Source organism: Poecilia mexicana, unplaced genomic scaffold, assembly GCF_051168715.1.
Source record: "Poecilia mexicana isolate PSO_F unplaced genomic scaffold, ASM5116871v1 scaffold_2, whole genome shotgun sequence".
NCBI classification, from domain to species: Eukaryota; Metazoa; Chordata; class Actinopteri; order Cyprinodontiformes; family Poeciliidae; genus Poecilia; species Poecilia mexicana.
The window spans coordinates 18,217,182-18,244,792 of NW_028263371.1; the positions used below are offsets into that span (position 1 = coordinate 18,217,182).

General features: G+C 43.8%; 1 protein-coding gene across 3 annotated transcripts; it reads right to left on the reverse strand.

The window, feature by feature from the left end:
• Nucleotides 1–40: 40 nt before the first annotated feature.
• On the reverse strand, nt 41–23,441 carry rif1 (replication timing regulatory factor 1). Of its 3 annotated transcripts, none has more exons than XM_088012333.1 (36): nt 23,216–23,441; nt 22,825–22,870; nt 21,273–21,413; nt 21,126–21,204; nt 19,656–19,752; nt 19,443–19,573; nt 19,268–19,362; nt 18,546–18,735; nt 18,365–18,457; nt 16,734–16,872; nt 16,498–16,649; nt 16,283–16,397; nt 16,034–16,210; nt 14,537–14,647; nt 14,027–14,089; nt 13,232–13,332; nt 13,058–13,144; nt 12,910–12,983; nt 12,652–12,832; nt 11,444–11,536; nt 11,216–11,365; nt 10,329–10,428; nt 9,961–10,250; nt 8,992–9,194; nt 8,827–8,920; nt 7,691–7,816; nt 6,417–6,559; nt 6,248–6,337; nt 6,113–6,167; nt 2,796–5,594; nt 2,573–2,701; nt 2,412–2,498; nt 2,030–2,145; nt 1,759–1,909; nt 1,558–1,681; nt 41–790 (listed from the first exon to the last, which is right to left on the reverse strand). In XM_088012333.1, exons 3-36 carry the CDS (start codon nt 21,386–21,388, stop codon nt 489–491), a joined length of 7,053 nt encoding a protein of 2,350 aa, XP_087868459.1. In that variant the 5' UTR covers nt 21,389–21,413; nt 22,825–22,870; nt 23,216–23,441; the 3' UTR covers nt 41–488. The 3 variants fall into 3 exon arrangements, with proteins under 3 accessions (XP_087868459.1, XP_014845251.2, XP_014845248.2); XM_014989765.2 differs by having other exon boundaries at nt 13,232–13,335; XM_014989762.2 differs by having other exon boundaries at nt 12,652–12,835; nt 13,232–13,335.
• Nucleotides 23,442–27,611: the final 4,170 nt, after the last annotated feature.

A 27,611-nucleotide genomic window follows, 5' to 3' on the forward strand; every position in this document is an offset into this window, starting at 1 on the left:
ACAGCACATGTTGAATGATGACTCGAAGAGAAATCCGGCATAAAGTCTTTACACAGTTTTTATTTAGGAATTTTAATCCACAAAATAAGCCTAGAGCACAGGGTGGGGCAGTCTGTTAAAAACAAGTAAAACAATAAGTAACTGAAGGGATGGAAAAGATGTTTGATAAAATATACACCGCCACAGGTGAGTTGTAAGCAGCCTAAAATCAGCCAGATGGAGGGAAACGCTTCTTATTTACAGGTCAAATCCAAAAGTGGGAAGACAAAGTTCATGCAGAAACAGCTTAAAAACATCCGACGCTGCTTAAAATTATTGTTTTATTTTATAATCTACTCAACAGTTCTATCAGAAAATGAACTGTTATTAAAAACCAATGATACAAAAAAAAAAGTTCAACTGATCCAAATTGAAACCCATAAGATCCTCCATCAGTTGGTAAACCTTCATTCTTCTATTGCAAATTCCTCAGCAGGCTGCGCTGAGCCTCAGTGCGTCTGTCCGCTCCCGAGAGCCGCTCTGTGTTTGTCGTCGGCGTGGCAGAGGCGCGTCTGCAGCTCCACCGCTATGCCCCTCATCATGCCTCCCAGCTGCTCGTGCATCTGCAGCAGCTGCTGCGGTGAGCAGCGGCTGAGCTCCAGAGGGGTCGCACTGCAGGCCAGAGCCTCCACGGCCGCCGGCAGCTCTGAAGAGGGGTCCACCGCCGCCGCCGCCACCTCAGGTTGCCGCTCCCCGTCCTGCTGCTCCGCCGTGGCGTCTGGAGGCAGCGGCTCGTCCACCAGCTCTGTGGCTGTGAGCGGAAACATGAAGAACACGCAGAAATGAAGGAAAAGAACAATCTGTGAGCAGACGTTACAGCTGCAATATAAAACGTTTACAAAAAGTTTCTTTCCATATTTATTAAAGCTGTCAATGTAATGACAGTTTGCTATGAGACAAATTCCACTGGTCAACAGCCAAGAAACTGTCTGGGGTTTTTCAACAGTTTTAGGGTCATTTTAATGAGCTGAATCCAAAAATCTCATTGGTTTTCCTCAATCAGGTCAACTTTCTGAATTATGGAGCAACATGAGGATCAAAATGCAGGACTTGTTCTCACATCTGGATCGGTTTCCTGAGAATCTGATGAGTGAGTGAAGAGCAGGAGGAGAGACTCCATCAGGACAGGAAGGAGACAGAGAATTTTACACAATGAGGACATAATGCTCAATTTACATGTACTTACCCTGAAGAATGTTTATTATTCAATTTACAGAAATCCAAGTGCGAAACATTTAATTAATGCACTCTGTTAGAAAACTATTTTTTGTTCTCTTTGGATGAGAAATTTTAGCAGAAATGAACCGATAATGTCACAAGATCAGAAGATCAGACTTATCTAAGCCAAATTAGAATAAAAATCTGACTTGACTGAGAAAAATGGATGTCATGTTTGGATTCAGTGGTGCAAAATAGTCATAATTCAGTTGAAATAACAACTTCCAAAAAATACTTTTTGTAACCCAGTGTAATCTGTGAGGAGGAGAGCTTTGTTGAAGGCATCCAGTGTTTACCCACCCAGTGTCTCTGCTGAAGCCTTCTCCTCGTCGTCATGGTTGCGAGGACTGGCCGCCTCCTCCACCTCAGAGGTCATCCTCTCCGTCTCGTCGAAGCTCTTCAGCTCATCTGCTCTCCCTTTGCGCTGGATGATAGAAGCTCAGATGTTACAAACACGCTGATGACAACTTGACCTGCGCCGTGGTGACCTGAGGGTTTTACCTGCTGCTCGTAGATCTTCAGCGCCTTCTTGACGTTGGAGATCTTTGGAGATCGGATGGGCAGGGTCTTGATCTCAGACGGAGTCAGGGCACAGAGGTCGCCCACTGATTTGACGTTTCGAGCGCGAATCAGCTGTCCGAATCCTCGAGACCTGTGTGGTTAACCAACAGGAAGCTTGTCAGGCCAAGCTGAATGGATTTTACGCTACCATCTAACTGTCTTAAGGAACGCAAGTCAAAATGTTTCAGTGTGTGACGTCTGCTGCTCTCACCACATGGTGGAAGAGATCTGAGAAAGCACAGCCTCCACGGGGGCCGAGCAGCCCACCAGGGACGGGTAGATGCAGTCTCTGGGCACGGCTCGAGGTTCCTGAGTCATTTCAGAAATCTGAGAAAGACCAAAGAAAACATCTGAAATTTCATGTACAACTAATAATCACTTCTATTGAGAAATGGCTGACATGAAAAACATCCACAGCAAAGTTTAAATTTTGGCTAGTTTCACAAAAAAAAAAATCAGTTGCTCAAAAGTTTCAAAATAAGAGCATTAAAGTACATATGGAAATCCAATGTAGTGGCTACAACTCTGTTGTAACTCTGCTACAGCAAAAGCAGTAAGTTGTTCTCTATGCTTCCCAGAACATGCCGACCTACCAGGCACTTCTTGGAGCTCCTGTAACTTGGACTGTGGATATTTCTGGGGCTCAGGACCAGCACGCCTTTTGTTGGAGTTGTAATGTGCTGAGTAAAGAGGTAGAGCGTTAGGGAAACCGTCTGTTCCACATGTGAAATAACGTCCGCAGGTTCTTGCATACCTTCTGCTGAGGGACGTTGCATCCTTTGGACCTCCTGGGAGAGCTGGTCCTCAGAGCCGGACTGCGCCGGTCGATGTCATCAGCTGTCTCCTGCTGTTGGATGGGGTTAGCGAAAGATACACGGCGCGACTGCGAAGGTAAAAGCAACGAAAGCATGACAAACAAATCACAGGTTTTACCAAGTCTTTAGTCTTACGGACATAGAGCTGCATGGGTTACTCACCTTGACAAGAGGAGAGGTCGTCTCCACCTCTAACGGTCTCTTCTGGCCTTTCTTGAGGATGCTGGTGGAAGGGGAAGCTGAAGGAGACCATGTTCCCTTCAACCGCCCGTTGCTGGGACTTTGTTCGACTTCTGGTTCCGTCAAAGCCTCCAGGTCGTTCTGTTTAACTGGAGAGTCCTGGGCAGCAGCTTGTGAGGACGCTGCAGTGGTGCAGTCCAGTCCAGCAGCACCCGACGTTTCAGTGGCAGGTGCCTCTTCGAGTTTGTCCTCAGATGTCTCAGGTTGACCGTCTTCATTGTCTTGTAGAGTAACGTCCTCCTCAGCACTGGCCTCCGAGACCTGGTGTGTGGCAGATGGCTCCTCCTCCTCCTCGGTGATCTGTGCACACTCCATCGGACTTTGCTGAAGCTCCTCAGGAGGGGGTTCTTCTGAAGGAGGAGCTGGAAGGTCTTGCTGGTCTGAATTTGATTCCTCCTGTTTTTCAGTAACTCCTCCAGTTTCAGAAACCTTTTCTGCTTTTTCTTCGGACGTCTCTGAGGTTGGCAGTTTCTCCTCAGCCGGCAGACATGAATCCTGTGCTGGTGCGTCTCCAAACACAGAAGATTCACGCACTTCTACTTCTTGTAATGAATCCTTTTCACTGTTTGAGTCTCTTTGTTCAGTCGTGCTCAGTGACCTGGTATCCTGGCTTGCCTCTTCACTTTCTGCCTTCTTTGGATCTTCCGTCTCCAGAGGTAAATCAGCCGGTGTCTCAGTTATCATTGGGGACTGAGACTCTTCCTCATTTGGCTCCGTCTTGCTTCCCGATTTCTCTGAATCTTGAGTCTCCAATGATTCTTCTAAACTGCTTTGTGTCTCCAAATTCTGAGAAGCATCTTCCAGCATCTCCTCCTTTGTTTCAAGAGGAAGTGGACTCTTCAGAGACGCTTGAAGCTTCCTCCCTCTCTTTTTGCGAACGGCGTTTACTAGGACTTCAGAGGACTCTGACTCTGGCGTCTCCACACTGGGTGCTGATGACCTGGAGGATCTTAGTCTGCCCTTGCCTTGAGACGACCCTGATCCTGATGAATCTAATGACTGAGAACCTTCTGGGGTTAAGCTTTGACTAGATTCCAGCTTGCTCCTTCTGGTCCTACCTCCAACTCCAGCTTCAGGTTGATTGACAGGAGTGGACGTCTGAGAACGTGTCAACCGTCCTGAAGAGTTGATGCTATCGTCTTTGTCTTCAGTCTCTGCTGCTTTGCTTCGCCTGGATCTTCGTCTGATCTGACTGTCAGACGATGAAGGCGTGACCTGGGAGTCTTCCTGGCTAGAGTTGTCAATCACAGTTTCTATGGAGTTGTCTTCCATAATTTCCTGACTCTGTTGCAAATTTCTAGTTTCACCTTTGGACTCTTCCACTGGAGAAGACATGACTGCATCAGAATCCATCTTTTCTTGAGATTTGTCTTCACCCTGGGGAGAAGATGTGAGAACATCTTGCTCTTCCTTTTGGCTCTCACCTTGTTCAGTCTTTTCTTCAGACTTTACCTCCTCAGACTTTTCAGTCTGAGCCAAAGGTACGACCGTTTGGGAGTCAGTGTTCGAGTAGGGATCGTCTTTCTGAGACAGATCTACCATATCCGCTGTATCAGTTTGGCTGGATCCTTCTTTGGGCTTTTCAGCGTCGCCACCCTCCTTTGAAACTTTACTAACCTCATTGCGTTTTCTGTGCGTTTGGCTTTCGTGACCGGAGAGTGATTCTGATTTGATGTCAGTCTGACTAGAATCCAACCCACTGGTGCTTCTCCTTTTACGCTCAGGAGATCCAAGAAGATCCTCTGAAAGGCTGTAAAGTTTGATCTTCTTTCGGTGTCTAACCTGAGAGTTACTTTGGCTAGATTCATTGGCGTTACCTTGAGACTTCGATCGCAGCTGGATTCTGCTACTGTTCTCCTCCGCAGCCTGTTTACTTCTTGTGTTCGGTCTGCTTGGTGCCAAATTTGAAGATTCACTTTTTGGATCTTCTCCAGAACGTCTTCTTTTGACGTGTGTGTATTTTGCCTCACGGTCGTCTGGGTCTTCTCCAGGGAGCTGAGGTCTTATTCTGTGGCGTCTGGATCGTCTTGGTTCACCTGAAGGCGTCTGGGAATCATCCAACACCGTTTCAGATTCCTCATCCTGACTGGAAGAGTTGATTTCTTCAGAGTAACTAGTGCTCTCTTTGTCCTCTTCTTTCGTCTGCGTGTCAGGGATAACATCTTCCTCCTCTGCCGAGTCACTTTGCATTCTCTCAATCAGTCTTACCGGCTCACTTCTCGTCCTCGACTCTTTGGGCCTCCGAGGAGACTCGCTTCCAGGACACTGTGGACCAACTGTTTCTGAAGGAGTGGGACCCTGAGAGTTTGGTTCTATGGATGTCTGTGAGGCCTCAGGGGACAATATGTTCTTCTCACTAGAGTGACCTTGACTGTTGGACGTCTTTGCAAGAGGACCTGTAAAAGAGGATCCAATGCTGGGACTGGCCGGCTTTCCCTCGGCATACTTTTCCAAGGTAATAAATGACTGGCGCCGGCTGCTGGGTTTTTGAGGAGTCCCTGACACCAAATCAGAAGAAGCAGATGTGTTTGGACTCTCACTGTCTTTTGACTCGACGTCCATGTCTTCAGTCCTCTCAGTGCTTTCTGTAGGCTCCTCCAGAAAAACGTCTGCCGAGCCCGGGATGCTCTCCTCTTCCATTTTCTCATCATTTTTAGGACTGGCGTAGTCTTGAGTTTCTTTACAAAGAATTTCAGCATCTTCTCTAGGTTTCTCTTCTGTCTGAAAAACATTAAGGAAAACACGAAGAAGTTAACTTGTCTGCAGACATGAGTGGACACATGCCGGTGCAAGAACATCCATATAAGGCTTTCAAACACAAATTTGAACCAGGGTGGAAAAGGTCAAATGTAGTCAAAGCTAAACATGGAGACTCCGAAGCGCTTGGATTTTGCAATGACCTGCTCAGAATACAGGGTTTTTTTTTCCCCCCCTGCACACAGTAGATTCACACAGTGGCCACAGAAAGGTATAACAGGTCATTGGAAGATTACAAACAAAAAATTAAAAACTTTCAACTTCAAGGAAATCATAATTTATTTGTTTTTTAAAGACACCCACAGCTAATGCAGCATTATATGTTGCAGTCATTTGAATCAGCTGTTATGAAACAGAGACATATTTAAAGTAAGCAGGGCAGTAGTCCCTGAGGACTGGAACTGAGGAACACTGTTCTAGACTCATTCAACAAAAAACGGCCAAAAACACTGAAATCCAGTAGAGTTGTAATGCTTCGTTACCTCACTGGGAGCTTCTGGTGGGACGTCACCGACCTGCTCAGCTGGAACTTTATCCCTGAAGAAATACTGATTGTTAAACAAGAGCCTTTAAATCCCACAGAGGAAATTTGCTCACATTACAGCAGGTGAACTTACAGAGAGTCGTCCTGGTTCTGTGTGTACTGACTGAAAACGGTCGTGTCCTGAGAAGCGTCCAGGTTGTTGTACATGGCCGGAATATCAACCCTGTACCACAAGAATCATCAGCATCACCATGGCAACAGGATACAGTACAGGATACAGTAGGAGGGGGGAAGAATCTGACCTTTTGGTTCTTTTGACCTCCTTCTGGTGCTCGGTCAGAACCCTCTCCTTTGCCTCAGGAGGAATGAAGACAAAGTCGATGGAAGCCTCTTCCTCCAGGACGTCCCTGCGAGGAGGTTTGGGAGAACCAAAGTCCAGCTTCATCTGCAGAAAGAAGAAAAATAAAATAGAGACGTTTTAAGCTGCTTTCCCCCTCAACGTGGAACAGGAGTTGAGTAGAGCATTTTGGTTGTCATCATGTTGATTCTGTTTGGATTTAGTGCTAAAGACCAACCTAACAACTTCTGACATAGAAGTTAAAGAACTTAAAGTGGGCAGGAACCAGACCAAAGCTGGAATGATTTGTCCAATGATTCGAGTAGCTTGATGGTTAAAATTCCACAGAGAAAATTATTAGGTGGCAGAACAACATGAAGTTGCTCAAAAACCTAACTGGAAAAAAAAAAGCTGACTTTAATTTGTAAAAAAAAAAAAAAAAAAAAGAAAAAAAAATATTAAAATAGTGGCTTGTGTGTGTGTGTGTGTGTGCGTGTGTGTTTGTGTGTATTCAGCCAGCCTGAGTCAATATTTTGTAGAATCATCAGTTACAGCCTCATCTCATTTGGTTAATCTCTCTCCAGTTTTGTGCATTTGGAGCCTGAAATAGTCACAGCCTGTGCAAAACCGTTTCATTTTCAGAAACTAAAAGTATGACAAAAATATTTTACAAATAAACTAACAAAATCAAATCATTCTAAATGACAACTGAATGAATTTACATTTTCATCAAGAAATAAAAACAGTAAAAATGTAAGAAATCCAGTTGGATTTAAAATTTCAGTCGCATGAAAAGGCAGGACTGCTTATTTATTATTAGTATTAGGCCATCCTACATCATTCATCACAGCACTGTGAACACAGAGTCCAGGGAGGAGAGTTGGCTTCTGTACAGATCAGCAACTTCCTTCAGATTCGCTACTAATGAAGCAGAACCAAATGATTAATCACGTTAGTTTCAGTGACCCGTCGGGTTTTGGTAGGTTTGAGTTTGGGTTGTAACGCTTCCCACTTGGATGGATTCAACAGGTGTTGTTTTGACACCCAACCGTCTCCACGCCGTCCCCCTGCCTTGCCTGCTGTGCTCCTGCCCTCCTTTAAGCTGCTCTTCCTCTAAAGAACATGTGACTCAGCTGCACTTGGGGCATTTGGAGGTTCTGGATTCTATTCAGACGTTTCAGGCCGAGAAGGAATGCATGTCAATTTGTGTGACGTGAACCGTGTGGGTGCAGAACGTACCGGAACCGGCTTGGCCGTCTTTGTGGCGGTGCGGTCCTTCAGCTCAGCTCTGAGCATGGAGTCCCTCTTCCCAGCAGAAGAAATGGGCATCCCACTGAGCTTCGGCTCAAGCTGAGAGCTTTCACTCTGAACACATACATTACATTAAACTTTCATTAAAAAAAAACACAAAAAAAAAAAACATTTATATATTTGTTAAAACACTTTTACGACCTAAAGAAATATTTTGCTCTCAGGCATAATACAGGAAATTTGGTGTAATTTTTAAAGAACCACCACTTTGTTCCCATTTTTTAAATGAATTTAAAATGAAGATTAGAATAATATTTTGCAAACAGAGGATGGATCATTCTGTGGTGTGTAAAATGATGTAAAAAATAAAAACTAATTCTAAAGTAATGACAAGAAAAACAGATCTTAAAACATATTACTGATAACATAGTGCAATTCGTTGTGGACATCCGATGCAAGTATTGCAGAAAAAACGGCTAAAAACCTGCATGTGTTATATCGGTATTGAAAAACAATAGTTGGGTCTTCATCATTTTTAGACAAGGTTATTCAGAACCACTGCAGAACCAAAGAGCCGCCGGCTGCAGAACTGTCATATAGTTTGAGACTGATAATCTGGGAGTTCTTCTGCCTTCTCCCAGTTCTAACTACAGAAACACACCACTCACTCAGAAACATCCAATCAGAGCCAGGAGGAGGGTCTTGGCACTCCAGGAAGTGATGCTAACACTTTCCCACTTTCTCTCTGCTAAGCTACAGCTGGTTCACCACAACACAGCCTGCATGAATGCTAAGGCTAGTTAGCTATTAGTGACAGCAGATGAACGGTTGATCTAAACATGTAAGTTGGTTCTGTGCACATTGAGCTGTGTGCTTACAAGCTCGATTGTATATGCACAGCACCAGGCCCCGCCTCCTGGCTCTGATTGGCTCTTTTTGAGTGGGACAGGTGCATTTCTTCAGACAGCGGCAAAGGGAGGACGTGGAGGAGATTGATTTTTTTCACAGATCATCTGTCTCATATGAAGTCACGACATGGTGACAGTTTTAATATGTAAACATTTTATAGAAATTACAACACTGCAGGTTTGAGGCCAGAACAAAACATACATGGAGCAACTTACTGAATAGGTCTCACTGAGCTCATCAGGGACGCCAACGGCCTCAAAGCCTGGAAGAATGATCGGAGTCTTCTGCTTCACTTGGCTCAGCACCGGCCTGCGGGAAGCAAACTGCCGTTAATGATCAGAAACCGGGCGTCACTATGGCGACACGTCAAAGACAATCACCTGAGCTCCTCGGGATACGCGAGGCTGACCGTGTTGGCAAAGGTGGCGTTCCAGAACTGAGCGACGGCTGAGCGCAGATGCTTGTTCTTGTGCGGAAACACGACACACAGCAGAGGAGACAGCAGAGCCAGCAGTTCGTCGTCGTAGGCCAGAGTGGAGCGGGACTGCAGGCAGCCCAGGACCTCACACAGAAGCTTCTCCAGCTGCAGCACACACACACATACACAGTCACACTCCCCAAAGTAGGGATGCATCGATCCACTATTTTCCACTTACAATACCATTACGCATATCGGAGGTTTAGTATCGGCTGATACCGATTTGATATAGAGAAACAGCTGAACGGACTCAAAACATTTGTTTCATAAACACAGACAAAACATCACACATTTATTTGCTGACTCTGCACCAGAGCAGTTCACCTTAGCACAGCAACTGCTTCACAAGGTTGGCTAAGCATGGAAAACCAACTTTAATTTGTTCAGTCAGTGTAATTAGCAGTAAAACAGCTACGCCTGTCACAATAAGGATTTTGCTTGATAAATTGTGCCAGAAACTATTGTGATAAACAATAGTATTGTTGACTGGAGACCATCTTCCAGTAATATATTGATAAACTCTTAACACTGGAACTGGAAGACATTTTACATAGCCAAAGAAAATAAATAATAATTCAATTCAACAATACTTCATTGATCTCAAAGGGAAATTAAATGTTCTTGTAACTCATTAATTCAAATTATTCTAGATAGCGATGGCTGTCGGCAGGACAGCCGGAGACTGTAAGCTGTACAGATTCTCTGTATTACAGAGAATCTGAAGAGGCCTCTGACTGAAGACAAAATAATGAGATGGATCATGAAGTTTTGTAAGCAAAACTGCCCTTGAATAACTCTTAGATTGATATTGGATCGGTGCCTCTCTACACCAAACTGATGGTTTCATGGACAGGTTAGGTGAAGTGCTGACCTTTCCCTGGAGCTGAGGGGAGAATTCAGCGTCTCCGCCCACAGCGCGCTTATATAAGAGCGCCAGAGGCTGGACGAGCGCACCCAGCACCTCGGAGACGGCGTTGGCCAGGACGAGGTTGGCGAAGAGAGTGGACACGATGGAGACCAGGGCCAAGGGTGTGGCGTCAGGGGCCGCCTCGGGGGCCTCCAGGTACGCCTGCAGACTCTGGACCAGCAGGGACAGGAAGGCAGACAGGTTCCCCAGGGCCTTGCTCCGCTTCCGCGTCCAGTTCACTGGTGTGTGAGGAGCTGGGAGGAAGCAGGTGTTAAGATAAGATTGGCACGACCACACAATGAAGAGTGAGGAAAAAATTAAAAGAAACTTACACTTCAGCTTCTGCTGAAAGTGAGGCGTGTACGGAGAGAAGTCCACACACTCCACCATGACCTGCAGGATGCTGGAGACGGCGCTCAGCGTGGACGGGACCTGCAGGGTCAGACGGCTTTTGGAGTTAGACGTTTGTGTAGCTTTTAAAATTCTTCATGACACTGCTGCTCCACCTTTAAGTGAATCTCTCTGAGATTCACTTAAAGGTGAATCTCAGAGATTCACCTTTAAGTGAATCTCACTTAAAGGTGAGACTCCAGGCAACATGACTGGAGTCACAAGGGCGCCCTCTAGAGGCAAGTGCAGTATCCCCCAAAATGCACAACAGCTTTTAGTAAAATGTGCCTTCTCTGTTGTCATGACGAATTGTTTGCCAAATGAGGTTTTAACATGTTCTAGTTCTAAACTGTTTGCACATTTGGCAAAAACATGGCTGTTAAATATGCAGATTAGTATTCATCATTGATGAAGGAATCGTTTTATGAATTGTTTGTAGTTCATTTGGTTTGCTTAGTGTTAGTGAGATCTGACTACTGAATTATCAGACATTAAGTATTATAATGCTTTTCACCAATTCAGTATCAGCTCCTGGCTGAAAAATTATGATGAAAATTTTTAGATAAAACATTTACAAGAAGCTATTTTTGCTTTTTTTTTTTTTCCTAATTTTGTCTCCAACTTTCTGAAAAGCACTGAACTAACTCGCTCACTCTGGTTGCCTAGCAACAACCTGTTGAGTAAATTGTGCGCTAACAGTTTTGTGTTTCACCACCATAAATCATGACTGCTTAAAAATAATAATAATAAAAAAAAGACATGGAGTGAAAACTGTGTATAAAAGAAGAAAAGTCTCAGCAGACTGGCAGAAAAAAACCTCATCACTCACCATCAGCGCCTCTCTGTCTGCAGCGGCAGCCATCTTCACACAGAGCTCCTCGCAGCAGATGTTCTCCTCAGCCGTCACCACCAGGGCGGCGCAGCGAGCGAACACGCGGTACAGCTTGGACCACGAGGAGAGCAGGGACTTCTGGGACGCCTGAGGCCACAGCAGACACTCGGGTTAGCAGGACGCCGCCGTTACCTGACGGTTCATTTAAAACGCACAGCGACAGACCTGCTGGAGGAGGTGAGTGATGGGGAACATCAGGGCAGAGTGCATGGCACTGAAGTTGTGCTCCAGAGCGTCACCTTGGTTCACCTCATTAGACTGTGGGAGGGACGCAGTAACAGATTCATTTACTAAGGTTAATTATAATATTTCAGCAACTCTGATCCAAACCCTCTGAACTTAGAAACATTGTCAGAATACAGAGTTTTCTGTCAAAACAAGACAGAAAACCTGCCACATGGCTTTAAAAAAAGGTTTAAATATCGTCTTCTATGATCTGTGTAAATATAAGAAATGAATTAAAATCAGGCAGCTGCAGGTCATCCGAAGTGCTGCTGCAGAGCTTCCAGGACCAGAACCAAATGAAGTATGGCAACATCTAGTTTCAGCTCAAATTCTGAAAACCTGAGAGGTGAAGGAACTGTTTTAGTCTTAAGCTGGAACTAATAACGTTTAAAAGCCTCAACGTAGAAATGCAGTTGTATAGATTCACGCCTGGACGTCGTGTCCAGGTTCTAAATACAGAATTTGGGATCAGATCAACTATTGGAGACTCAGACTCTAAATAGCAGGAAGCACTTTTACTTTTTGTGACTTTGTAGTTGAGGTTCACCAATAAATCGGCCTCGATTCCCTTAATGCTGATCGTCAGCATAAAAAACAATCTTATATGCTGAAAATGCAGGCCAATACTGATCCAATACAGAAAAACAGCTGGACGGACTGAAAACTTTGTTTCAATAAACTCAGACAAACTACTGAACTACTAATGTATTTCATAACTCTGGAATAGTACAGCACACTGAAACAGCCGACGTAAAACAAACTGAAACAACAGGCCGACTATCTTGGCCAAACATATACAAATAAATTGTAACAAACAGTTCAGAAAGTGCAATTAGAAATTCTACATATAATGTAAAATAAATAATAAACCACGATGTCACTCAGAACACAAAGCATAGAATTAAGACCGAATAGATCTGCCCCTTGTGGATCAGGCACAATTTCAACCCATCTAGAATTTTTTTCAATATTGTTGCCAGTATAGATATTAATATCAGATTCAGTCCGTCTCTACTTTGAAGCCCTGTGTGTCGAGTTGGAGTGTAGAAATAAAAACCAGAATGTTTCTGCTTGCTTAAAGCCTCATGATGTCTGGACTTTAAGTGACGGGCAGATTGGCGGTGCTGTCTGACCCAGGTGTAGGTCACCTGTGTGATGGTGTCAGTCAGAGGGCCGACTAGTAAACTCCACATCCTCCAGAGCAGCTCCTTGTTCTGCAGAGACGCCGCACAGCCACTCATGACGCCCAGCACCGCCTCGGCGAAGGCCAGAGGAGATGTGGGTCCGGACAGGCCACACGACACCAGAGTCTGGAGGCACTGGAAGAACCTGCTGCCACAAAATAAAGAATCACTCATCAGGAACGCATGGAGTGTTTCTGTGGTAAGGCTGGAGAGCAGAGCTACCTGTCGTGCTCCAGGTAGGCCGGCAGTTTGCTGCTGTTGAAGAGCAGGAGGATGACGAACAGAGCCGGGGTTCCCTGGAGAGGCAAACAGACGTCATCGTCATCCTCAACCCACCATCCACACACCGTCACAAACCACAGACCCTCACATTCAGAACGTCCATCTTCCCCACTTGGTAGGAGGCGGAGCCCAGCACTCTTGGAGGCAGACCCTTCACTGTGGCCTCCAACAGAACCTGCAGCAGGGGGAGACAGGGGCCACAGTTAGAGGGGCCGGTGTTCTGACCGGGTCTGGACCCGACCTCATGTTCCATCGGCCTCACCAGGACTCTGTCTGCAGGCAGGGCCTCGGAGGAAACCACGCTCTCCAGCGCCTGCAGCATCAGGGTGAGACACTCGCTGCCCTGCCGCTCCTTCTTACTGCCTGCTGAAACACACACATCATTTCAAACCCAGCAGAGACAGACATCCGATTGGTTCTAGATGTTGAGAAGAGTCATCATTGGGGCCACGCCCCTCAGGGTTTCACTGTCCTCACTGCAGCCTACAAAACAGAGCAGTAGGCTCAGACTTAAACTGATGATGATGATGAGACTGGGTGGTGCAGGAGATGAGGATGAAGGCTAACCAACCCTGATCTCTAGAGTCACTCCAACCCAGTCAGATTCCTCTGTGTGGCGCTGCAAAGGCTGGACCCACGACTGGAGAGCTGCCTGCTGAGCAGCAGCCACAGCAACACACACACACACACACACACACACGTACACAGAGCTCATGGTCAGCAACAAATCACCACCCAGCCACCACCGTGCTCGACAACTGGAGAACTGGTCTGACAATCTAGACGCTCAATTTGTTGCATTTTTATAGTATATTTTTATTTTTTATCAAAAGCAACATTTGACAACAGGTTTGATGAGGCTGACAGCCTCAAACAGACATGTCTGATCTGAAACAGTTTTCAAACACACTGAGGTGCAGAGTCGGTTCTGCTCAGATCAACCTGGAGGTAACAGAACCTGAACCGAGAGCAGAGCAGCTCCTGTTAACCACCGTGTGTTTACATGGCGGTCTGCATCACACTAAACCAGCTACAAGCTAGCTAGACAAGCGCTTACCTGACTCGATGGCCAAGCTAACAAACCGGACCAGGCTGGTCCAGATGACGGCCAACAGCGGCTCTGAAGGCGGGAAGAAAAAATGAAAGTTTATATTCAGGATTAGCTCAGAACTTATTATAATATGGTTTCCATCGATCTGCCAACATTGCTCTGTGGCGTTCATATTTCATTTGTTAAATCAATGAAGTATTTTTGAATGATGCCACCACTGAGAGGGTCGCTTGCTCTGCTGCTTTCTAATCCTAATCAGACTAGCAGGTAATCTGGACAGAGGAGAGGAAACATCTGGTTCATGTCATCTAGAGTGGCCCTTACTGCAAGTTTACAGATCTGGGGGAGAAAGTCATTCTGTTGAAACTTAAAAAATAAATAAAGTATCAGAATTTTCCAGAAGTCAGTGATGGAAATAAAAACAGACCAAGCAAGCAGTACTCGGACTAAAGATCAACACATTTAGCCATCTTGAGCGTGACCTGCTCCAGAAGTTGATGAGCTCAGTCTCTGTACCTGGAGCGTCTTTGCCGGCGTTTATGAAGCTCTCCCTCATGGTGGAGATGAGCACGGCCGCGTGCTTCATGAAGGACGGAGCACCAGAGAGCAGCGGGTGGGTCAGAGGTTCTGGAAGCAAGTAAAGAAAAAGAAAAAAACTTTATCCAATCACCAATCTCATAGCAGATGACCTCTGACCTGCAGGTTTAAGTCAAAAACTGGCTTCACAGCATCAAAAACAAGACAGAGATGTTATTAAGAATTACTTCCATTCAGAGTAAAACTGAAACAAGGCCAGCACAATAACCAGAACTTGGATTCATTCTGACAGAGGAATGCATGTCAAACAGGATCTCTATAATTCTAAGGTGGCAGCACACTGTTAAAGCATAAAACATCAAAGTTCCTCCTGATTCTGGGATTAAAGGATCAAGCTTAAGAAATAGGATCTGTAAGAACCACAGATTGGACAGAGGCTGGACGGACGGACAGATGGATCGCTGATAGAGCAGAGGAGCTGACACAAACATATCTGGAAGCACATTTTCCAAGATAATCCGAATAAGATAGATATTTCTATCCTAGACTTCTCCACACTGTCAGGACACTGGTAGTGGACAGCAGGACTAAGGATCACCCATCCACTTTTTAAAATTCTGATACAGACACCCGATATGTGAGGCTTAGTATCGGCCGATACCGATCCGATACAGAGAAACGGTTCTGGATTGATTAAAACGTTTTTTTAATCATAAGACATAAATAAACTGAATTACAGATGTATTTGAAAACTCTGCACCAGCACAGCACACAGAAATACACCAACAGCTTCACAGACTTGATCAAACAACCAACTTAATTTGTTCAGTCAGTGCAGTTAGGAGTAGAGAAGTCAATGTAGAATAAATGATAAAGAAACTGAAATGGACTAAAGCAACAGCTTGGCTGTCTTGGTCAAACATGTAAAATAATCTGCAACAAACCTTCTGTAAATGATTCAGAAAGAGCAATTAGGAGTTCTGAATAATAATAATAATAATAATAATAATAATAATAATAATAAAGCATGACTGACATCACTCAGAACACAGAGCGTAGAATCAGACTGAATAGATCCACCCTTGTGAATCGGGGACTTTGTCACTGATAACCAATCTAGAAATATTGGGACCAATACAGATAATATCAGATCGGTGCATCTGCCAGCACAACTTGTACAAACAGTAGGTGTGCGCCTTTAACCAAACCAGTTTCAATAATCAATAAATTAATCACATGATAAATTAAAATAAGATCAATAATTTCCGTTTGTATGACTCTTTCTGGTCAGTCTGGTGTGTTGGCCTAAACTCGTCCCTTCATCAAGAACTATTCTGTTTACCGACTTCGATATTGATTTTGTCGTTTATTTATTTTGGATATTTAAAACGTCTTCCAGTTCCAGTATTACATGTTTGGTAGTCCAGTACAGTTGGTCATGGTGTCAGGACAGGTCTCGCTCTCTCTCTCACCCACCTAGACTCAACACGAGTTTGTTCTTTGCTGCGGCAGCGACGACCTCTGGCCCCAGGAAGTAGTGCAGCAGCATCTCCAGGCCCAGCTGCTGAATGGAGGAGAAGCTGGCGGGAAGCTGCATGCTGGAGTTCAGGCCCATCCGGGGCGTGCTGGCCGACGTGTTGAAGCTGCCGCTGCCTGCACACACCAAAGGAAACCTGCAGAGGTTGCACCTGCGGTGGGAACTTTCTGCTCAGCGACTCAACCAACCTGATTTTGGAGTGCTGGGAGTCACGGCTCCGTTCTGAGCGGCGGCCCGAGACGGAGTGTTTGGTACGGACGGCGAATCGGATCCAATGGTCGCCTGGAGCAGAGGCACAGACACCTGCAGGGGACAAAACACACACACAAGGGGTGTCATCTCACTGAACACACACTTGTCACGTGGGGGAGGGGGCCGGCAGACGGATGCAGGCGATCTGGACCTGATCGAAGTTGGAGGACAGATTGGGTCCCAGCTGCACGATGAGGTACCACCACACCTCCACCTTGGTGAGCAGCAGCGCCTCCGTCCGGACGTGGATGGAGGTGAGCGGCTGCATCAGCAGCTTCATGCGCTTGGAGCTGCACAGGATGTCTGGAAGGGATTCACACCTCAGGCAACAAGAAGCAGGGAGGAGGAGGATGACGTGTTGGAGGAGAGGGGGCGGGGTCAGCTCACCTGGGTTGAGAGCAAAGTTATCGATGAGGCTCTTCCAGGCGATGAAGGCGATCTTCTTGATGGTGGGGGAGGAGCTTCGGAAGCCCAGCTCCTCCAGGTGCAGCAGGGAGTTGATGAACGGACCGCCTTTATGCAGGAGCTGAGCAGCACAGACATGGAACGGATTTACCACCAATCACAGCTCAGCACTCATCTGCTCTGATGGTGATGATGAAGCTAAACTGTTAGCAGGATTCCAACTGCGACTGTAACTAACAATTATTTTAATTATCAGTTAATATATCTATTATTCTGGCAATCAATTGATCGGATAACACAAGAGGTGCATTCTGCAGATTTTACATTTAAGCGGGTTTTGTACAATATACAGAGATTTATTAATCCGATATTAATATCAGATTGATAGTCATTCTTTCAACCCAGATATTGAAAGACTTCTAGATTGATTAGTGATGATGTGGCTTATCCATGAGGGCAGATCTATTCGGTCCAATTCTATAACTTAAGCTTTGAGCAATGTCAGGCTTTGTTATTTATTTGAATTATATTTAGAATTTCTAATTGCACTTTTTGAATCATTTGGCAGAAGGTTTGGTAAAGTTTATTTCTACATGTTTGACCGAGATAGTCATCCTGTCTGTCAGTTTCAGTGTCTTATTTATTCTACACTGGCTGCTCTACTCCTAACTGCACTGACTGAACAAATCAAAGTTGTTTTTCCATGTTTCACCAAGTCTGTGAAGCTGCTGGTGTATTTAATTTTGCTGTACTGGTGCAGAGTTATCATGCATTTATAATTCAGTACATTATTTAAATGTTTCTGTTAAGAAAAAAAAAGTGAAACATTAAAGTCAATGTAAAATTTTCTCATGTTGATGTTAGGATATTTTTTAGCTGCAGATGGATCCTTTGGTACAAATGATCAAACGACACAGCAGCATTGCTTTGTCATTGCATTTTAGGCAATCAATGTTCATGTTCTTATTAAAAAAAATAATTGAAATATTTGTTTATCTGCATCTTTTAACATTTTTAATATTGAATAAAATGGCTTAAATGGTAAAAATGAAAACTCAGCAGAACCTGCCTTTTTTTATCAGATTAATCGATCAATAAAATAATTGCTTATTCTATTGAATAATCAACAGAATTATTCACTCTATTGGTTCAATAATCTTACTGAATCAAACGTGGGTTTATAAATACTGATCAGAATGCAGGTCAGGAAACATTAACACAGATTCATGTTGTGACGTTTGACGAAAATGACAAAACCCAGAGTGAGGATCAAACATTCACTTTCATTGATTCACCGTGGACTTGACATGATTTTCAGCCAACTTTCTGGCTCTAGTTAAACCAAACCAGTCGTTTGCTGAGTTTTTAATGGACCAGTTAATAAGTGACATCAGAACCAGCACTGTTTTAGCAGCGGGAGAAATCCTCTTCAAATTCAAATAGCTTCACGGCTGCAAAAGTTCAACCTGGGACTCAGAAGACGGATCTAAATGAGGCTGCTTTAGGTCACCTGCTGAGCCTCTTGTTTTGTGCTTTAGGTTGTGCAGAGCACAATGTTTTCAGTCATATTCATGTGTTGTGACATCAGCCATCACTCAGAAGAGATGCTTTACCTTCCCAAGAAGCTTCACGAACAACGGCCAGAGCTTCAGGACGTTGGTTTCATTCTTGGACATGAAGAGCTTCTGCAGCTCTGGGATCAGTTTCTGTGAGAACAATCACAGTTTAATTCATCACAACTGGTTTTATCCGCCGCAATACGTCACATGAACACACAGGCAGAGAGAAACTCACTGTGGACATCATTGGCTCGATGATGGCAGCCACCTCCATCTGTTTGGCCAGCAGCAAAGGCATGCCCATCTCCAAGGCGGCAGCGGCGCGCAGACGCACCTTGGAGGCGGAGTGCACCACCAGGGGGACAATCAGCTTCGCCCACCGCACCGCGCCGTCACACATCAGGATCGGCACCTGCTCCAGCAGCCTGGAAACGAGGCGAGCAGAGAGGATGAGGAGAGGAGGTCAGAGCTGGAAACAGGAGGTGACCAGGAAGCAGCGGTGGACAGTAACAGAGTACAGTTACTTCAATTCTGCACTTTGTAGTTTGTGGGAAGAACATTTTTTGTAATTTTTTTTTTTTTTTTGAGCTGGGAACATTCTAGATAAAAGTTGAAATAGCTGTCATTTTTATTGCGTTTTTATGCTGAAGGTTTTCCACATGGTGTAGCCTTTCTGTACCAGAGTGTTTCTATGTTAGTTCATCATCAGATGGTTTCAGCAAGTTACGAGATTCTGTACAAACTAAAAAAAAAAAAATGTGTACCGATATTAGAAAATATAATTTGGACATTTGAATATTTAAGCATTTCCAAAAGTAAGTCCTAGTAAGAGTTTGACGGCTAATTTTTACTTGTAGTTGAGTAAACTTTGACCATGAGTATCAATACTTTTACTCCACCACTAGAGCTGAGAATTTGTCCACCGTTGCAAAGTGACCAGCAGAACAAGGATCTGACCTGATGATCACGTTCAGGGCCTCGTGCTCCATCACTGTAGACTGGATGTCCTCTCTCTTCCACACGGTCTCCAAAGCAGCCAGCAGAGTCGGCACCTGAGGTAAACAACACCAAGCAGTCTGTATCTTCAAGCTCACGGAGGAACCAGTCAACACCGATCAACGCCAACGCTCACGCTGTTGCCGACTACGTCTGCAGGAAAGCTCTGCTTGGAGATGACCCATAAGGCTCTGGTGCAGGTGTTCTTGTCGGTGGACTTTGTCACCAGGGAGCAGAGAGCCGACAGTATCTGAGCTGCGAAGATCTCTGCAAAAACAGAGGAGTCGCACTGAGCCGTGACGACACAACGACCGAAGTTCAAACCGTGCGGCGGATCAGAACCACTGACCGGAGACTCCGGAAACCACCTGGGAGTGATACACGCAGAACCCTAAAGCCTGGAGGGCAGCTTGACTCAGCTCAGCATTGGAACTGCTTGTGTGGGTCTGGAAATGACAGAGACAGAACATCAGGTCACAATAACTCCAATCACTGCCCATGTAAGCAGTTAAAAAAATAAAATGTGTACATTATGATACAATCAGCAAGAAGCTATCAACCAATCCAGTTAATCTGTAGAGCGCATTTCAGGAAAAAAAAAAGAAAAAAATGCAATTCAAAGTGCACAAAACTTAAAGTCATAAAAACAACTTATAGTCACCAATTGAAAAGCTAGTAATACATTTGATCAATTAGCTTAATCAATATGAATTACAATCAATAAGCTAATCAGCTAAATTCACAGTGAGGATATGATTAATAAAAATATTGGTGAAGTTGGTCGCACTGTTGCAGAGATGCAACTAATGATTATTTTGGCAATTTTTCCCTAAAATGCAAAAACAATGAATCTGCAGCAAAAAAAAAAACAAAAAAAAAAAAACTTATAACACTATATCAACTTATATGGCTGATCTGGTGATTATATTTTGGATTATAAAATAAATAGTTGGATAGCAGAAGGTTATTAAAACGAGTTTTGCTTGTTTTACAGAATTTGAACCAGGTGAAGTTAAAACTGCCACATGAAGAATTACTGATAGAATATTTGCATACATTACTTTCATCCTAAATTCAAAAAATAAAAATATATGTACAAATAGTTTTGGCTTGATTACATCTCTGTATTTTTCTTTCAGTCATTGGTTATTGGATGCTAAGCATCGACAACAAGAAGCATTAGGGCATGAATCCCCAATCAGGAAGGATTCTGCATGTTCTCCATGTGAATCTGTGGTTTCTCTCTGGTTACCCCAGCTTCCTCCCACACTCCAGAAACCTGGAAGACGGTCTCATTTGCCTCTCAAAAACTCCTTTCTTCCTCAGACGGCCCTGGCCAGATTCACATCCAGGTTCAGATACTGTACACTTCCTCCCCGTTTCTCTAAGCCTCCTCAGCAGAGGCACAAGTCGTGTGCCGCCTGCAAGCGATTTGATTGGAGGGTCACCGCGTTCGCTGTTGATGCAAATCCATAGATGGATTTGCATCAACACCGCAACCACCACTTTTGAGTAGACTGTTGTTGGAGAGAGATTTATTGCTCTCGTGACAGGCCTAAAAATGACTACATTAAAAAAAATGACTTATGTTGGTTGTGTGGGTACATAACATCTGCCTGACAGGTGCTACTTTCTGCATCGTTAGCTTAATTCATCTCGCAGCAGACGGATTCATTTCGTACCTAAAAGTGTCAGATACCAAATGACAACAGCATCCAAACCAGTTTTAATCAGGTTGGAGATCACAGGGTGAACAAGAATGTTTTCCACGCAGGACATTAACTGGGCAGCGTAAACAATAGATGGGCTCAAGACTCACCAGTATGACTTTACCCAAACGTGAGAAGTCCTTTTCCACTGCTGGGAGGAACTGGCGGCCTTCCTCCCCACTGAGGCGACTGGAAAACACAAAGATGGGTTAGTTTCTCCCTGTCTGACTTGCAGAGTAACACAGCAGGAGACTCACTTGGCGATGGTCAGGTAGGCGTCCGTCTGCTCCGACTGTCCGGCCGTACCATCCTCCAGAGTCTCCAACAGAGGGAGGAAGCTGGAGGTGTTGGGAGGCCCAGCAGTAGCCATCATTATTCCTCACCTCCACCAGGCGCCTCTGATAAAAAAAAAAAAATTTCAGGTTGGATTGGTGGAAGGATCTATGAGCAGGGTTCCCCCAGTGTATTATAAGCCTGGCAGGCCACCAGACTTCACTTGCCACCCCACCAGGCTAAGCGTCGTTTGCTTATTTTGAATAAGGTTCCTTACACAACAGAAATAGTAAAGACGGATTAAGCTAGGTTTGTAGTTGACACATTGAACTGGGACAAAGGGATGCGCCGGCTCTGCACTTGGCTTTACACACTTATTTTTAAATTATGAGGCTTGCTAGTACATGTCTGAGTTTCTGTAACTTTTAAAAAATTTTAGCACAAAAAAGCGGAAGCGGTGGGCTGCTCTAGCGACCGTACTACCAGGCTTAGCAGGGCTTTTGGGGGAGTGCTGCATGTCACGCATCATTACGTCTATTTTTCATAGTTTCCCGAGCTACTTCTTTTTTTTCCCCCCCAAATGTTTTTTCAACACACCCCGAAATAGGCTGTTTATACACCAATAATCCAAAGTTACGTTCCACAAAAAAGTCTGCAAATGCTGAACAGTGGTCAGGTGAAGGTGCGCTGTAGTCCTTAGTTAAAGACTGAGGACTGGTGAAGTTGGGAACATACGGAACGTTTCGACACAGGCTTCAGAGCGTTTCAAGACTAAGCTGCCCCCAAACTGCATGTTTTCAATTGTTTTCCATGTGATTTGAACCAGAATTGGTTTTTAGTGAGGACTTCAAACGTCACACTCATTCACAGAATTAAACAATACACTACTTTATTTAGTTGCATTCATGTACTTGATCCATCTTCCAGGATTCAACTCAAGTGATGTTTGGTGAGGAAACTATTTCTCTGGTGGGTTACGCTGTAATCTCATGTCCTGAATTGTGTTAATTAATCTTCTTCTAGAAAGCCTGTGTTTTTAGGGAGCAAGCAAATACATAATCATTTAAAACCCATTTACACACCATGATGTGCAAGTTTGAATTATTTTCCGTAAATTTGCCGACTGCTTTTTAAAAACTGTGGGAAAAATACAGCAGCTATAAATCACGAAAAGACTTGAAAGTTGGTTTCACATTTAGAAAAAAAAAGTGTAAAGTTAACCTAATTAAGACAATTCAGATACAGTAGACATCTAGGCATCTAAATAATTTACTTTCGACTATAATCAGCCTTAGCAAGCGTTTTCACAATTCTCAAAGAAGCCTCAACGCTCCTACTTTTTGAATCTAAACACATGATGGAAAACCTCCGTTTAACACGTTTGCTTTTGCATTAATTGCTGACCAAACTGTAGGTCTGAGCCGTTAGCGGGGCGGTTTCAGTTTGAAGCTGCAGGTTTGGTGTTTTTAGCTCAGAGGTTTCATCTGAACACCAAACATCTTCAGGACTGAGGAGTCCACAGCCGCAGCTCCTCACCTCTCAGAGCCGTGTGTCCAGCTGTGTCCACCTCCCGTCTCCACAGCTGCGAACGGGACACACAAATATCACGGTTATACTTCACAAACACGCGTGGACACGAGTTACGGTGACAGGCCCGTTTGTCTGTCCATGTCTGAACTAAATACTGACAGGTTTCCACCAACTCTGCTGACAGCCTGCTAACTAGCTGCCCTAAGTTAGCCTCGCTAGCAGGCTACGTGCACTTTATCCAGCTAGTTGTTGCTTTCTGCCACACGCAGAGGTTTCTACAGGCAGCTCACCGAGGAGCTTCTTCATCCTGCAAAAAGCGAACACCTTAACATTCACCTGAGCAACATCAGCCTGCCTGCTTCCACTGCTGGCTACCACACCGACTCTGTGTGCTCACCTCCTGCTTGTCAGATGGGATAAGGACCCACCATGAAAGCCCGGGGACGCTTTACTTTCCCGCGGCACACCTCTGCTCTCTTCACCGAGTGCCTCGCTCCTCTCCGGGCCCCCTGAACCCGTCGATGCAGCCTTTAACCTGGGTTACTGATGCTTAGTGGTTGTGCTTTACAGTTCACTGTGCTGCTGATACCCCGCGAAATCTGCTGGCGCCAAAGCACCACGCGTTACGTACGTAACAACCTTTGACCCTCCTACGTCACTTTTCGGACCGCCTACTTTACCTTTTAAGGAATAGAACCACTACTAATAATGTTTGTCCAGTCGTATTTGTAATTAGTTAAAGGTGCAAACTTTTGATAAAAAATATTGAGAAGAACGTTTTTCCCAAGAGGACAAGTGACACCTAATACACTTTGGACATCCTGCACTAAGCATTTGTGCAGGGTGTCCAAAGTGTGGCCTGAGGGTCATTTGTGGCCTTTAAAATGGTTTTGTTCTGCCCCTGATCACAAGTCAAAAATGGTAAATAAATAAATGAATAAATAAATAAATAAATAAATAAATACAATTGCCCAACAAAATAGACCTAAAAAAAATTGGAAATTATTTGCAACCGTCCAACGCCTTTTCAAGAATCTTTAATGGTATATTCCATAAAATTTTGATTCATTGTAGAGCAGGAAAAAAAAATCACAATAAACACATTTTTGTATTTTTAATTAAATGGATTTTGAAGCCCGCCAGTAGTTTATTTGCCAATTTTGGCAAATAATCAGTAATGACTAAGACTACCCTCTGTAAAAAGTGGAGTTCTAGAAGTTTGCTGTCCTGCTGAAGCCCATATCCTGACACATTTTAATCAACGTGACATAAGCAATTGAAAATAGAAAAGGGCACAAATTGTAAAATTGTACATAATCACTTGGATCACTTGGATGTTCAAAGAAAAAAGAAAAATATTTTTATATGCACATGTGATGCATTGATTTTAAGATTGAACAAGTAACTATGAAAATTTTCATTTTGATCTAAGCAATGCAACAAAGCAACGGAGCAAATATGCATTGCGGTGGACGTTTCAGTCTATTATTGTCATTCATGTGTCAGTTTAAGCAGTAAACACTAGGTGGCGTCAAGCTCAGAGAAATAGCGGGAGTTTTCTCACAGCACTGTATTTATCGAAGTGTTTTTGGACAACGTTGCACCAGGTGATTTGTTCCTGATAACTGCAACAGTTATGGTGCAGATTGGATATATATGAACATTGTGAATCCTAGAAATGAAACCGAAGTACAGGTTTTAGCGGTATAGTAGGAGCACTGTCATTCATGTTGAATCGTAATTCGTTACACTAGAGAGAGACAAATATAGTACTTTTCAAAAATATTCATTCATTTTTTTTTTATTTTGTCACTTCACAGCCATATTTTATTGTGATTTGCTGTGTTTGAAAAAGTCATAATTTTCATTTTTCTTCTCTGAAGAGAAATTAAACTGATGCATTTGTTTTTTGGTTGTTTTTTTTACTTTCTTTTGGATAAAAATTTAAGAAGTGTGCTATGTATTTGTATTCAGTCATGATACCATGCTGTGTAGAAACATTTTTCGCTGCAAGTAAAGTTTTAAGTGTTTTAGGGTAGACGTATTTAGATTTCGAGACAGAAACTCTCGCTTATTTGCTTTGCAAAACCTCCAACCTCAGTCAGATTGGATGATGAGCGTCTCTGAACATCAGTTTCAAGCCTTCAGATTTTCATTGGTCTCAGTTCTGGGCTGTTGTAAGACACAAACAGCCCAAGGTTCTACTTTATGTCAGTCTGCCACAAAAAAATACCAATGTACATTGAAGTTTCTGGTTGTATCATGACAACATGTTGAAAGTTCAGAGGGTTTAAACACTTTACCAAAGTGCTGGAGCTTTTTTATTGTTAGCTCTTTGCAGTTGGACTTCTTCACAATCCTTTGAATAGTTTTCACTTTCTAGTAAATATGATGTTCAACAGCTAATAAACATATGCATGGTCTACAACAAACAGCAACCACCACAGCAGGAAATGCCCTGCCATCACTCCCAGCTTTTCAGTAAAATGCAGCAAGGTCAGTGAAAGCTCCATAATAACATCTAGTGTTATTCTGCAGGATGTGTTTGATTTGAGGGCTCAAGTCACAGCTACATACGTCCTCTGGGAATCCAATTAAAGCAACACTTACCAAGAAATGTGTAAGACGTGTGCGTTGACTGTGCTTCGTCATTTCTGAGCAGTAATTACTGTCCTTGGCAGCATTTTTTCCAGTGTTTCTAGAGGAGCGGCCCAGTTACAACATGTCGGATATGATTCCCCTAAAGCCATATGCTCTACCACTGTAGCAACATTCACACATGTGAATGCCTCAGCCTGTCTCATGTTTCCAACAGGCAAAAAGCAAGCCAAGAATAAAACCCCTGGAAACAGAACCTGCAATAAATGTGTCTTAATGTTAAGAAAAGCTTATCTTTAATGGCAGAAAGCATTTATACCCCTTCACTTTTTCCACACTTCTTGACTGTACAGACCTAAAACTCAGAAAACGAGACGAGACACAATATTGATTTTACAAACACAAAACGGAATGTGACTTTAGCATTACTTTAAAATAAAAAAAGATAAAATTGATGCTGTGTCTTGTCTGTCATAGTTATAGCGCTGCCTCCTGCCTCCTTCAGCTCCTCAACAATATACTCCTTGTGTCTTGTCTGTTACTGTGCCACCATTTATTCTACTAGGAATCCCAAATGCCGCCAAGTCATTTGGAGTAGTTGAACATTTGAATGTCTGCAACAGAGAACATCGCAGCATTGTCAGATTAAAAATAGAACGTAGTGCTTGGTTATCCTAGACCAAGTTTGTTGATGTGGATAAGAGCAGCCTGAGACCTGGTTCCTACGGCTATTCGAGGAAAACTGCATAAGACACCTCAAGCTTTTACACACAGCTTTGTTTCAGATCGTTTTCAAACTAACAGACATGTTTAGACAATCAAACAGAGACAAGTTTTTACTTTGGGAACATGAGATCCACGTTGTCTAATTTTTCCAGAGAGGTCAATTACAAAGGTGTAATCGTGTTACGTGTCGCCTAAAGCTTCAATAAAATGACTACCTGTTGGAACTGCAGATGATCTCAGATTTTCTTTTGGGAACCGAAATGCCCCTAAGAACGTTTACTCAAGACAACCCTGCTGTGTTTACTGAGGCTCAGACCTCAATGTTTAACCCTCCCAGCCCACTCTGCTGCTTATCCAACAGATACACACCGGATCTGGTTGTCTATACCAGCAAATCAGAATCTCAGGCAGTGTTTTGCAGTATTAAGTTAAACATCTGACTCATGAGCTCTCTTTGTATTTGCAAGACCAGTAATCTCCTAGCTTTGTCTGTCAACTTGACCACCTCTAGACTGAGTGGTAAAGAGATGTCTACTGAACATGATAAATGCCATCCTTTAGTGGATATGATGGAATGCTTACACCTACACTGTATCACATCACACAGATGTTACAACCCAGCCTCTGCTGGCCCTTTATGAGTTATTAAACCACTTCTCTCTATTTTTTTTTCTTTTTTACAAACATTGTTTGCAAGGTCTTCTGGCTTTGTTTGGAGTCTGTAAACTGGTGGCAGGAAAGTCTGTGCTCCTCCTTGGTCATTAAACCTTACATAACAACATCATTTAAAATGGCTGACAGTCCTTAAGTTCTTCTCAGTCTTGACTTTGTTAACTTCTGAATTCTGTGTTTAACTACCTGGAGAATTATCCGTTCTCCAGCTCGGTTCTTAATGTGTGAGGTTGAAGAAGAGTCAGTGAGTTGAATTTATGAATTAGATTTATTAATACCAAAATACAGCTGGCCCATTGTGGGACCAATGGGAAAACATCAAGAGGAAGTAGAGAGAGAAACAGGAAGTAAAGGCAAGAGCAGACAGAGAGAATCTAGTCAAACATGACGCATGATCAAAGGACACATGGTAGGGAAAAGTTCACAAACAACTCCTTTTGGATGATAAAGCAAAGCTCTTTCAAATGTTAGGGGCAGATTCACAGGGCTTGGACTGGAGTCAGTGCTTCAAGCAGCCAACACACACTGTCGCTAAGTTACAACGGTCACGTTCCTTTCATTAGGCCACTTCTGAACCAGAGACATCTGAACCATTCTATCTGGGCTAAAAAAGAAGTTTTCCCAGTCAAAATGGCTTTGGGGAGCCACATCAGCTGTGTGCTGTGTTTAATGAAGTCCAAAGTCAGGACTTCTAGGCTTCTTTGAGCTCCTCATGCTTCGTTCTGCTGGCATTCTGCTTATGGAGAAGCTGGTTGCATTTTCCAGCAAGACTGAACCTTTCTATCCAGCAATAGAAA

Coding starts and splice junctions, on each gene's coding strand:
- rif1 (XM_014989762.2), bottom strand. CDS start 21,388: ATGATGGCTACTGCTGGGCCTCCCAACACCTCCAGCTTCCTCCCTCTG. Junction 18,736..19,267: donor GCCCTGAACGTGATCATCAG/GTCAGATCCTTG, acceptor CCTCGTTTCCAG/GCTGCTGGAGCAGGTGCCGA. Junction 11,366..11,443: donor TCACTCACCTCCTCCAGCAG/GTCTGTCGCTGT, acceptor CTGTGGCCTCAG/GCGTCCCAGAAGTCCCTGCT.